The 12,489-nt window shown below is 39.0% G+C and overlaps 1 protein-coding gene across 1 annotated transcript; it reads left to right on the top strand.

The window, feature by feature from the left end:
- Positions 1–1,826: 1,826 nt before the first annotated feature.
- On the top strand, positions 1,827–7,048 carry anxa14 (annexin A14). The gene is made up of 13 exons (XM_079368306.1): positions 1,827–1,970; positions 2,190–2,229; positions 2,821–2,917; positions 3,069–3,157; positions 3,888–4,001; positions 4,154–4,244; positions 4,512–4,591; positions 4,841–4,879; positions 5,422–5,512; positions 5,617–5,712; positions 5,793–5,848; positions 6,678–6,785; positions 6,956–7,048. Exons 2-13 carry the CDS (start codon positions 2,203–2,205, stop codon positions 7,013–7,015), a joined length of 948 nt encoding a protein of 315 aa, XP_079224432.1. The 5' UTR covers positions 1,827–1,970; positions 2,190–2,202; the 3' UTR covers positions 7,016–7,048.
- The last annotated feature ends 5,441 nt before the right edge of the window (positions 7,049–12,489 follow it).

Below are 12,489 nucleotides of genomic sequence, written 5' to 3'. Positions count from 1 at the left end.
CTATGCTGATGTGTTTTGTCATTAATCGCTGATATTTTTGTGGCATGTTTCACAACTATCCATTTCTAGTTCACGCGCTTCAAACATTTATCCACATTTTTTGGGGTTGTTTGAATTAAAAAAAATGATATGCAATAAAAAATGCACTTTACCATGTTTTTCAAACACTCATGTCCCTAGTCGGTCCACAAAACCATCCACTAATGACAAAAGTCCATCCTCTCCGTCTTTTGTCTGCTCCACTTTTCAGAAAATGTGTGCTCTAACGAGCCGTTTGGAGAGTTTCCCTTCATGACATCACAAAGCGCAGTAACCCCTCCCCCAGCTAGGTGACACTCCGACAGCTAGGTGTTTGTTCTGCCCAAGCCACATCCCCTTGTAGAGAGGAGGCGTGGTCATTTTGATTTAAAGCTACAGACAAAATGCACATTGCCTGACGGGGGTCGTAACTCCACAGTTGCAGCCTGAGACCTTCAGAGGTCGCCAAAGTACACCAAACCAAATTCTCACATATTGATGCTTTATTGTCTACCTCTTTTATTATAACATTTCAACTGCTTTTATGTCTTGTGCTTATAAACACAACCACTACTCCACTAACAATGTCATCCCTCGCTCTATATCTTTGACAACTGGCAATACTTTCAGTTTGTAAAAGTAAACTCAAAAGTTTTATACTCTACATTCTGGATTACTTTAAGTGGCTACGCATGAACTCAAACTGTCACTGCTTTCATCTGTTTCTCTTTCACTGCTGGTTCAACAGCTTGATCTTAAATCAACAAATCAAGAACCTTCAACAATTTGGCATCAGCTTTTTCTGACCCACCTACAAGGACACAACATTCAGCAGCTGTTTTCGCTTCATTAAGCGCTTGTGTTTTGGCTGAAATTGTACTTATTTTTATTTTTATACTTTATTTTATTTTTTATTTATTATTTATCTGTTTCACATGTGCCATCAACATGTTCTCACTAAGCCCTTACTGTGTAGGATGTATTGTCTTCATCGAATGAATAAAAAGCCCTGTTGCTGTAGAGTAGTTATGCTGTGTTTGTACTAAACACACAGGTCTCATATTTCTCTTAGCTCTGCATGTGAAAAGAAGGTTGAGCTGCTCAAACCACTTTTAACAGATTTAAACCACGAGGGGTGAATTTGTCTAATGATATGTAGAATTGCGTTTTCTGTTAGACGTTACATGATGACTACCTTGACGTACCTTCCTAAATTTCCTGAGGGAGTCATCCCAAAAGGATCAATAAAGTTCAGTCTAAGTCTAAGTCTAAGTATTTATTAAGAAACTATCATTTGATTTTTTTTTTGATAAAAGTGAATGTGATACCTCTGCCTGGGTCTCTCTCTGAGAGGGAAAAGGGCGGACGAGGGTTTCTGAGAATCAGATTGTTATCACAAAGGCAGGTGCTAAAAAGATACAATCAAGTTATACATGAGCCTGCCACTCTTACCCTGAAACCAGTCAGCCTCATACTGACAGAGATGAGACTTGTTGATATCTGCTCCATCTTGCTGAAAATCTGCAAAAAAAAATAATTTTAAATTCTGTAATTTAAACATTTGAAAACTACAAAAAAGACACACACTTGATTATTTATATTTTCTAAAATCAACCACAAAATCTACATCCAGCGGTCACTTTCTTTATCAGCTTTAAAAAAAATAAAAAACTTGATTGTCTGGATTCTTTCTTTGCCAGGAATGTGAGTAGTTTATGAAGGGGGTTGTCATGGTGATACTACAACGGGGTTGACCATGCAGAGCAGTGATTGGTCAGCTGTTTGATTGGCAGTCAGCTTGTTGAACTTTAGCAGGCGTGGTTGTATTAAAGGGTGGGATGGACTGAGATACAGAGCTGATTATGAAAGGGGTTGTAAAGAAAGAAAAAAAAAAAAAGCTCCACTACACTTCCACACCTTCTTACAGCTGAACCACCAGCACTCTGTTACAGGTAAGAGAAATGAAAATGTTGCATTTGTGTCATTCTGTTTGAGCATTTTAGAAAAAACACTTCAGGTTTTGGAGAAGTTTTGTTAACAATGCAAACAGTTTATTGACTGAAATTGTAATCAAGCGTCTGATTCATCCAAACTGTAGCTTCTCTGTCCTACTATTCACTGCAAAGTCAGTACTTTCATATGTATCTCTTTCTCCACGTTCTTTCTTTCAGTTAAAACACAACAATGGACCCTGGCTACTTCAAATCGTATGTAAGTAAGACTTTCCTCACACCCTGTCGTCTCTCCATTGTTTCATTATGACTGTATTTACCAAGATGCCATAGATAGATAAAGTAATCTGCTGGCTGGTGTTCTCGGGTTATCTGCATGCTTTGTAATGTTATCTGCAATCCTCATTGCATGTCTACTTCAGGCCAACTGGAATGCTGTATTGTGAAATCGGGCTTCGCCTCTGATTTGAATGTAAAGTCAGTGAAGTTGATTCCGAAGTTGTAGCTTAATTAGTAATTAAGTCTTCTCTTAATTTAGTGTTGTTTTCAAGATGGCCTTTTACTCGTCCAATTTTCCCTGCTTTACTCCGAATAAGTGTAGAATATTTAACATTTTTTACATTCAAACATGCTGAAAAATGCCTTGTCGCTTCACTCATCTTTTGCCACCGTCTTCATGGTATGTCTACCTGTCATCTCTTCTTTCTTTCCATGTTTCACACCTCCCTTTGCTCCCTGACACTCAATGCACATCTTGTTTTATAGAAACAGAGAGAATATGGACTCTATGTCAAGCTCTCTGCACCATGTTAAATCTTTGTCCAAATGTGTTTTCTCCGTTTATGAACAGGACATGTGTTGGGGTACCCTTGGAACAGTGCGACCCTTTTCTAATTTCCATCCTGACCGAGATGCAATCGAGATCCAGGCAGCTCTGGAGAAGAAAGGTTGATACTTCTGCTGCTTTTAAGTGGTTTGGAAAGCCATTGGTGGCTTTGTTGGCACAAACCATTATTCTTTTTCTATGTGTCATTCCCAGCCCTATTATCAAATACTCTGAATCATAGTTGGTGTCCTAACATCGCGTTCATGTTTCAGACGCAGGGACTCTGGTGAGGATCCTGACTAATCGGAACAACGCTCAGAGACAGGTGATCGCCGAAACCTTTGAGGAAATAACACAAAAGGTAAACAAAAAATACAAAAAAAAACTCTACCCCTGATGATGAATATATAAACTCAACATTACAAACCTTTGCCCCTGGAGACTTCAGGCACTCAAACGTGATGTTCACGTAAACACGTTGAAGCTTCTCTTCAGCAAAGCAGTAAATGATTCCCTCCATTCATCCGACAGAATGTCGAGTCTCAGTGACTGTATGTTGCAAATGTGTTTGCTCTCCAAGTGACTCTTCATGTTTGCAGATCAAATATTATTGTAACTGGTCCCAAAGGGTTGAACACACCTTTGTTTAGAGAGGGAGTAGCCGTTCTTTGTTGTTTGTATTTGGTTGTGCCGGGAGGTTTAAAATCAGCAACATCAAAAACCTGGCAATTGATTTTCCCTCCCCTCTTGTTGGAAATTCAATTTCTACCGAACTCTTATCTCCTCGACACCTACAAAGCTCTGCTCTCATTACGCCTTAAGATTTTCATATTGATTCTACAGCTGCGTAATATTGGTTTTAAAGTCTATGAATTCACTTTGTGCAAACATAGCGCAGTACATGAAATAGATTTATGAATGCTATGCTAATGGGAGTATGGTAGTGGCGGGAACATGATTCTTCATTTTAGCCTTTAGGGTTTCTCTACAGTAAGTCCATCATGGTACATTGAGAGAGAGAGAGAGAGAGAGAGAGAGAGAGAAGCATGGCAGGATATGGGAAGACTTCAATGTTTCTTGTGATTTCGCAGGACCTGTCAGCCGGTGTGAAGAAAGCTCTGTCTGGAGAACTGGAAGGTTTACTGCTGGAGCTGCTGATGCCTCCTCTGCAGTACGAGGCTCACCGCCTGCAACAGGCCATGGCTGTGAGTGTTTTTCTGTGTTTGTTTACATATTCGCAATGCCTTAAATGACTATTTTCATGTCCCCATTCCTGAATCCTTCCAGTCGTTGACAAGGTTTTATGTTACAGTTTTACTGGATTTCAGAATGGATGTGTTTGCTTGTTTGTTTGTAGGGTATAGGCACGGATGAGGAAACGCTGCTCGAGATTCTTTGTACCCGATCCAGCAAGCAGCTTAAAGAAATCCGAGCTGTATACCAACAATGTGAGCCACAGAAATGTTTTTGATGATTTTTTTGTGGACATTTAAATGATTAATTCATAATCTCACCTGTCTCATTTGGTGCCTCAAGGTTTGATTGTGAGTTTGGCTGGTTGTCTGTCTCTAAATGTTAGTCCTGTGATTGGCTGCCCAACAGTCCAGGGTGCACCCGTCTTCTCGCTTCCTTGACCCAAACGGCAAAATCGGTAAAAGATAATGAATGGATTGATGGACGTGTCTCATAATTGTCACATTTATCTCCCAATTTAGTGTATAAGAAGGACCTGGAGAAGGAACTGAAAGGAGAAACCAGTGGAGACTTTGCTAAGCTTGTTTTGGCTTTGCTAAATGTAATTTGAGTACTTATTTCCTTTTCTATCATCTTAACATTATTTATATAGCAAGCAGGGGCGTGTCAAGAGGGGTGGCATTGGCCCCCCCCCTTGAAATCTGATTGGCCACCCCTGATGCCAATTCAAAAATCTTAAACTGTGATTAGTTATTTGTACTGTCAAAGGCCAGAGTTATGTTACTTTTAAATATCATAACAGAACATGTTTTTCAGTCTTAAGTGTTCACTTTCTTGTGCCTCATAACAGAAAGAAGATGTTGCTGGTGTGGTTCGAAGAGATGTTGAGGTATTTTAATTTCCCGAATCCTTTTATCATTTCAATACATGATGGTTTCTCAGCTGACGTTAGCTATCATTGTTCAGAATAAACACTACTCTCAAGTACTTGAGACACACGACAATGATCCAAAAGCAGGTTCAGGAAATGTCATATCAGGGGCAGCCATCTTGGTAGTTTATGCCTTAACAGCCCCTTAAGTCTCCATGAAACAGAACTTGGAGACTGTCTGACTGCTGAGTCGCAGTGCAGGCAGGATGCATGTTGGGATTTATTGTATTGGATCGCTAGCTTCTGCAAGTCAACAGATCTTTGAAACATGCTACAGGTAGAAAACAACAACGTTATATGCAGATAAAGAACATTTAACACAGTGGTGCTGGATTAAAACTAGCAAAATGTATTTTTCACCTAAAATGTCATTCCACAGCATTGATATTGGTTGGTGCTGTATGAAAGGCAGGCAGAAACACCATTTCACTATTAAAGAAGAAATTGTGTTCTAAAAACCTTCGTCAGTGTCACAGTATTGTTTTTATCTTTTCCTCCAGACTCTCGTTGCATCACTGAATGGGAAAAAAGCAGATCCAGGGCCGTGGATCGACATACTGACTTCTAGAGACTTAAACCATCTTGAAAAAGGTAAAGCTGTGACATCTTTTTAAAAAAGACTTTTCTTGTGTTCATGGTGGTCACGGACTGAAATTGAAACGTGTTCGATCCCTTGATGTGTCCTTCACTGTCAGTGCTGATGGGGCTGGAGCTGGAGAGCGGACAGATGGTGACTCAGACTGTGGAGAAACGCTTTTCCGGAGATGTGCAACTGGGTTTATCAGTTTTAGGTATATATTGTGTGAGAATTTTTTATATGCTTTGTGCATGTTGGTGGGTCACTGATTTTGTTTTTCCTATGCTTTGACAGTGCAGTGCACTGAAGGACCTTACGTCTACCTCGCCAAAAGACTGACAACCATGAAGGTAAGATGCTGAAATCCAATGTCTCCTTTATTCGAATGAGAAAAAAAATAAGATATTGACTTATTTTAGGGATGGCTAAATTGATTCTTCACTTTACATATCACATAATAACCATAAATGTAAAATAAACTTATTACAAAAGGCTTGTTTTTCTGCAACAAAATTATTATGGAAAATAAATTGTTGTGATGTCTTGTGTATTGGATATTCAATAGTAGCTCTGTTGTTTGTTTTTGATCTTCATCTAAAAATTTCAAGGGTGTAAAATAGATATTGTTAGAATTATAGACCCAACTGGTAGAAATGATACGTATGTATGATACACACTAAGTTTAGGCTGCATGATTAGGCCCAATTCCAGATTTGTCACAACCAATTATTTATCCAAACTATCCTCAAGTGTGGTGTCAATGGGATTATTTTACTGCTCTCAATTACTGCTCCAATTTTGAATCGTATATATGTGTTGTTATGGTCTGGCATACCTGCAAGTGTATCGCTTTGGACTATTTTAATGGAAAAAATTGGTATACACAATTTGGAAATCGAATATTATGCATTTGTTTGTGCTTTATAAACAAATATGGATTGGACTGGATTAGTGCTGCTAAACCTGAACGTGTGAGAAAGAAATCCTCCCAATAGGCAACTTTACCACTAGATGGCAGTCAATTCTACACAATGGTCCTATGTCTGAAAAGACTGAGAGAAGCGCAATTCTTATGTATACACCTTTGAAGGCACACCTGCCTGAAATACAATAGACATGTTTCACTCTGAGATTGCAAGTAAAAAGACTCTAAACACACCCAATATGTCATTCTTTCAGGCACCTTTAGTGCAGGGTATTATGGTGTCTCACTGTGAGGAAGACCTGCTGTGCATCAGAGCTGCCTTCCACAAATTAACAGGAACTTCTCTCTACACAACTTTACAGGTGGGTGACTCTCATGATAGTGTAAAAAACACAAAAATTGTTTAATATGACAATATGTTTTCCCCATTATAATGTTTAATAAGAAATTTATTTCCAATTACAAATCATGTTTTTCTTATTTTCTTTACAGAAATACAGTCTTTTTTACAAGTTTATTATTTTTCCTACAGAACAAGTTCAAAGGAGATTATCTACATGCTCTGCTGGCCATCTGTCGATCTGAAGACTAATATAAATATAAATAAATGTTTAATAGACTCTCATGCATGCTTTGCCTATACTTCTTTAATCAACCTTAACATGTGGCTAACTGTATGGAACAACTTGTGTTGGAGTTCAGTTTAGGTTGTTTGTTTTTACTGATTCATATTCACCACATGATGGACAATCATACAGTATTATTTTCAAAACAGCAGGTATGAACACTGGACATTTTACCCTCTATGATAATTATTAAATTGTGCTTTTTTTGGACAACACTGTTCCTTTTTTTACAGATGCTACAATTCAAGATCGAATTATAATAAATAATTTCATATTGTAGGATGTAATAATATATAGCAGAAATATATTATTTAAAAAATAGAAATATTTTTGCTTTAAATAACTTTAAAACACTGATTTGAGAAGATACGATCCCTGCTCCTACAAATAATTCTGAACTACATGTTTCTATTGACCTTTAAATACCTGAAGTTTATGTGCACAGTAAATCTAACAAAAATCTGCCCCATCTTTGGAGTACATCTTCATTCACTTCAATTTAACATTCACCCTCTTCAAAAAGTCAACTTTTACCAGTTACTGCTTGGTGGCAGAGTATGTACAGCAAATATGGCATGACATAAAACAGCAAAGAAGCTCTGACATCTGACCCCCCATTGTGTGTGGTGGTAAATGGGGTTGTCAAAGTCTCTGTCGTTGCTAATGTTGTGTTGGTAGGAGGCTCTGTTGGTCTTAGGGTGGCACAGCTGTCTGAGGAAGTTGCATTCATGGTTGAACTGTTTGTGGGGGAACATAGCGTAGTATTTGATGTAGTGGAGGTTATAGTGGGTGGGGTTTCAGATGAAGCACTGGTTGGAGAAGAGGATACAGTTGTATACATTGAAGAGGTCATTCCACTTGACGAAATGGGTGTGGTTGCAGGTGAAGCACTGGTTATAGAAGAGGATGAAGTCGTATACATCGAAGAGGTCATACCACTTGGGGGTACGGGTGGGGTTGCAGATGAAGCTCTGGTTGAAGACGAGGATGTAGTCGTTTGCATAGAAGAGGACGTACCACTTGAAGCAATGGGTGGGGTTGCAGATGAAACTCTGGTTGGAGGAGAGGATGTAGTCGTTTGCATAGAAGAGGACGTAGCACTTGAAGCAATGGGTGGGGTTGCAGATGAAACTCTGGTTGGAGGAGAGGATGTAGTTGTTTGTATAGCAGAGGTTGTACCACTTGAGGGAATGGGTGGGGTTTGTGATGAAGCTCTGGTTGGAGGAGAGGATGTAGTCGTTTGCATAGAAGAGGTTGTACCACTTGAGGGAATGGGTGTGGTTGCAGGTGAAGCACTGGTTATAGAAGAGGATGAAGTCGTATACATCGAAGAGGTCATACCACTTGGGGGTACGGGTGGGGTTGCAGATGAAGCTCTGGTTGAAGACGAGGATGTAGTCGTTTGCATAGAAGAGGTTGTACCACTTGAGGGAATGGGTGGGGTTTGTGATGAAGCTCTGGTTGAAGACGAGGATGTTGTCGTTTGCATAGAAGAGGTTGTACCACTTGAGGGAATGGGTGGGCTTGCAGATGAAGCTCTGGTTGGAGGAGAGGATGTAGTCGTTTGCATAGAAGAGGTTGTACCACTTGGGGGAATGGGTGGGGTTGCAGATGAAGCTCTGGTTGGAGGAGAGGATGTAGTCGTTTGCATAGAAGAGGTTGTACCACTTGAGGGAATGGGTGGGGTTTGTGATGAAGCTCTGGTTGGAGAAGAGGATGTAGTCGTTTGCATAGAAGAGGTTGTACCACTTGAGGGAATGGGTGGGGTTTGTGATGAAGCTCTGGTTGGAGAAGAGGATGTAGTCGTTTGCATAGAAGAGGTTGTACCACTTGAGGGAATGGGTGGGGTTGCAGATGAAGCTCTGGTTGGAGAAGAGGATGTAGTCGTTTGCATAGAAGAGGTTGTGCCACTTGAGGGAATGGGTGGGGTTGCAGATGAAGCTCTGGTTGGAGAAGAGGATGTCGTTGTTTGCATAGAAGAGGTTGTACCACTTGGGGGAATGGGTGGGGTTGCAGATGAAGCTCTGGTTGGAGGAGAGGATGTAGTTGTTTGCATAGAGGTGATCACACGTCTTGCAAGAGTTGTTGGGGATGCAGTTAAAGTGGTCATAGAAGCAGGTCTTTGTGGTATGGTTCTAGTCCTTAGGGTAGTGGTACTCGTCTGGGTGGTAACAGTGGAGATGGTTGTGGTGTTTGATGGAGCAACAGTTTTAGTGATGGTTGTAGGTATAGCTGTAGATGTGAAAACTGTTGTAGGCATGGTCATAGTACTATGTGAACCATTATTTGAATCAGTGACGTTGACATATGGTTTTGTGGCCACAACATCGGTATTAGTTTCTTCAGCCTAATTTGGAAAAAAATGAAAAATTATTTTCATGTGTAGACACCAACAACATAAATGTTTTCAATTACCATCAGTCAAAAAATCCTTGGATTGGATTGGACCTACCTAATCATTGAAATATAGAAAAGTTTTTAACTTTAACTTGTCTTATCCTGTCATTTAAATAAAAATGTATATTTATGTACATTTGTTGTGTATCAGCACTAAAGCAGTTTTTCCATTAATTAAGCCAATTAAAAACCAGAGGTTGAAACTATCGACAAAACAAGTACTGTAAATTAAGAAGTTTTGTGACTATCACAAGTATATAACAAACCAAAAAAGACACATTTAAAGGGTGTATACAACTTATCAAATTACATGAACACCTTGCATGACCTTTTCAGGACAATGAAACAAGTCACCATTGACTCATCCACACTTACTGTGCCAGCAGTCGTCCATTGTCTGTTGATTCATTTGTTAATTTAAACAAAGGTATCTGTGCAAGTTTATCAACATAGGGTAATCTTTAAAATATTGTGAACTTGTGAGTAGTTACCTTTCCAAAAGCCAGAAAAGCAAATATGTAAAATCCCAGAGCCTTCATGATGGAAGTCCAAACAGAGAAGGTGCAGTAGAAATGTAAAGGAAAATGTCTGGTTAAAACAGAAATTTGACACATATGTTTTCTAGTGCGGGGAAAATTCTCCCACAGTGGCCTGGTCTACTTCCAGTCTCTTCTCTGGTAAACTGAGCAGATACTTTTTTCACCCCCTTTTATACAAAAATATCACGTTTCAGTGACCTACAATATAAATCTGGCTCTGGGTCCAGGAAGTTAGTCTGGGATGAAAGTTAGAGATGCAAATGTGTCTGTGTGACTGTGTGTGTGTGTGTGTGTGTGTGTGTGTGTGTGTGTGTGTGTGTGTGTGTGTGTGTGTGTGTGTGTGTGTGTGTGTGTGTGTGTGTGTGTAAGAGTGTGCGTGCGTGTGTGTGGCAAGCATGGTTTGTTTATTTCAGTAATTTCTTATGACCCATATTCCCATTTTAATTTGCACTAATAAATGTTTACAGTCTATTCTGACACAATTCCTGCTGCTAAAATATTTGAATCAATACAACTATAAAGCAATGAACTATCAATAATCTCAATGTTTTCATTAAACAGATAAATTTCAATTTAGCCTCATTTATACAAACATCATATTACCCCTTTAGCTAGCTCCTCAAAGTGTCTGACAAGACTTGCATATCTGACTACCTCACCTTCATGTCAACACCTGGTTTAATTTTTAACCTAAAAAGATCTGTATGACAGGCCTCTAAAAAAACATTCCTGTGCTGGTAATACACTCATTTCCTCCTTTGTGGTCAATTGACAAGCTGATTATTAAACAGGTCATTTCTCCAAAACATAGTTTTCTGCACATGGTGAAAGAACAACCTCAGTCAGGACATAATGTTTATAAGGTTACTGATTTAAGCTCATTTTATTTTGGAAGGAACGTTAACCAATAACACACATGAGGAGCGTCCTTCGTTTATCAACTGGTACTCCCTACCCAGTTCTCACATGATCATCAACACACGAAACCTTGTTCACCTCTGTCTTATGTTACATGTTCGGAATAAATATACAAATCAATTTTCCTTTGAGGGGAAAAAGGAAAGTTACTCTGTTCTATCTGACTGGCATTGGAGGGTCACCGGTTCAAGTCCCGGTGCGGATCAAATATGGTCACCCCACCGGAGTGTCGGAGACCTCTGATGTCTGTGAATGAGTATATTTCAGAATATTTGTGTGAAGCATGATTAACAGAGCCTAAACACAGAAATTGTAACCCTTGCGTTATCAATAAAGTAAATCTTAATGTTAACAGTTATAATACAAACTCATTTCAAAAGTGGACAGCTTGTGTAGACTGTAAGTATGAATGGACGAAACCTAAGTGATGTCACACAGGGAGCTTTAGAGTTCCATCCGATGATGGTAGCCATGCTGGAGCTGAGGCGGGTTTAGCCTCTTTACAAACATGATATAGCACCCACCTGCCAATCAAGTCCGCTACGTGCCTTGTTGTAAATATCACTTATCCTCCATCATATCAAAACAGACGAGTTTTGAATGTATTGATCGGCACATCCCCCGCGCAGTTTGTGCCAATCAAGACATGAGCGAATCAGACCTATTTTGGTTTTTGAACCGGGCAGTACACATGCTAGCTTCTACTGTAAAAAACCCCACCTTTTTGAATAGGTGTGTATGTGATTTGCTGTTCTTAGGCAGCAAAGCCTCAAGTGGAAACTCGACAAACTGCATGATCATTTAGGTCAGAGAGATCATTTAACAACAACTTTTGTTGTTCTTTTCTCACTCCTTTGAATATGTCACTTTGTGCTGCCAGGACGTCTCATGTTTCTTATTTTGGCACATTGGAGCGAAGAACCAGGAACCAGCATCGAGGAAATAACTCTGAGGAGCCATGATCTCTCCAGGAAGACTTTTTACTGACAGACGTGCCACCTTATCAAAGACAAATCTTTGATTGACAATGAAACAGACAGCAAACATCTGTCAATTTGTAAAGAGTTAGTCTGTAATGAGCTAGGTTTAAAAATTAAAAAAAACCAAACATGTTTGACATGAGTATTAACAACAAAACCACTAGTTCTATAAAATCAAAATAATGGAGTGTAGGCCAATCACTACCAATGTTTATGTTTGATTTTATATCCAAATCACCATTTAAAAACAACAGCTGTTTGTGGAAACATAAACAGATGTTAAAGCTGACTGAATGCTGAGCATGATCAGATGTCAGGTTGAGCTGCATTACATGTCATTCTTATGCGTTACACAAATGCTCACTGGACTTTAAATGTATTTTTATTTACTTGCACTCTGAGAGTAGATTTATAAACTGTAATTTTTTTTGTTTTCTTTGTGGACCATTTAATTCTTTTTTATATATTATTATTATTATTATTATTATTATTATTATTATTAAAGTTCTTCTTTTTTCCTTTGTTAACTGTTTATCCTTTAAGACAAATTCCTTGTAAGTGTACGTGGCAATAAAATCTGATTCTGAGTCTGAGGATACAGCTTTG

The sequence above is a fragment of the Symphodus melops genome, assembly GCF_947650265.1.
Source record: "Symphodus melops genome assembly, chromosome: 18".
Taxonomy (NCBI): Eukaryota; Metazoa; Chordata; class Actinopteri; order Labriformes; family Labridae; genus Symphodus; species Symphodus melops.
This window is presented reverse-complemented; position numbering and strand designations above follow the sequence as displayed.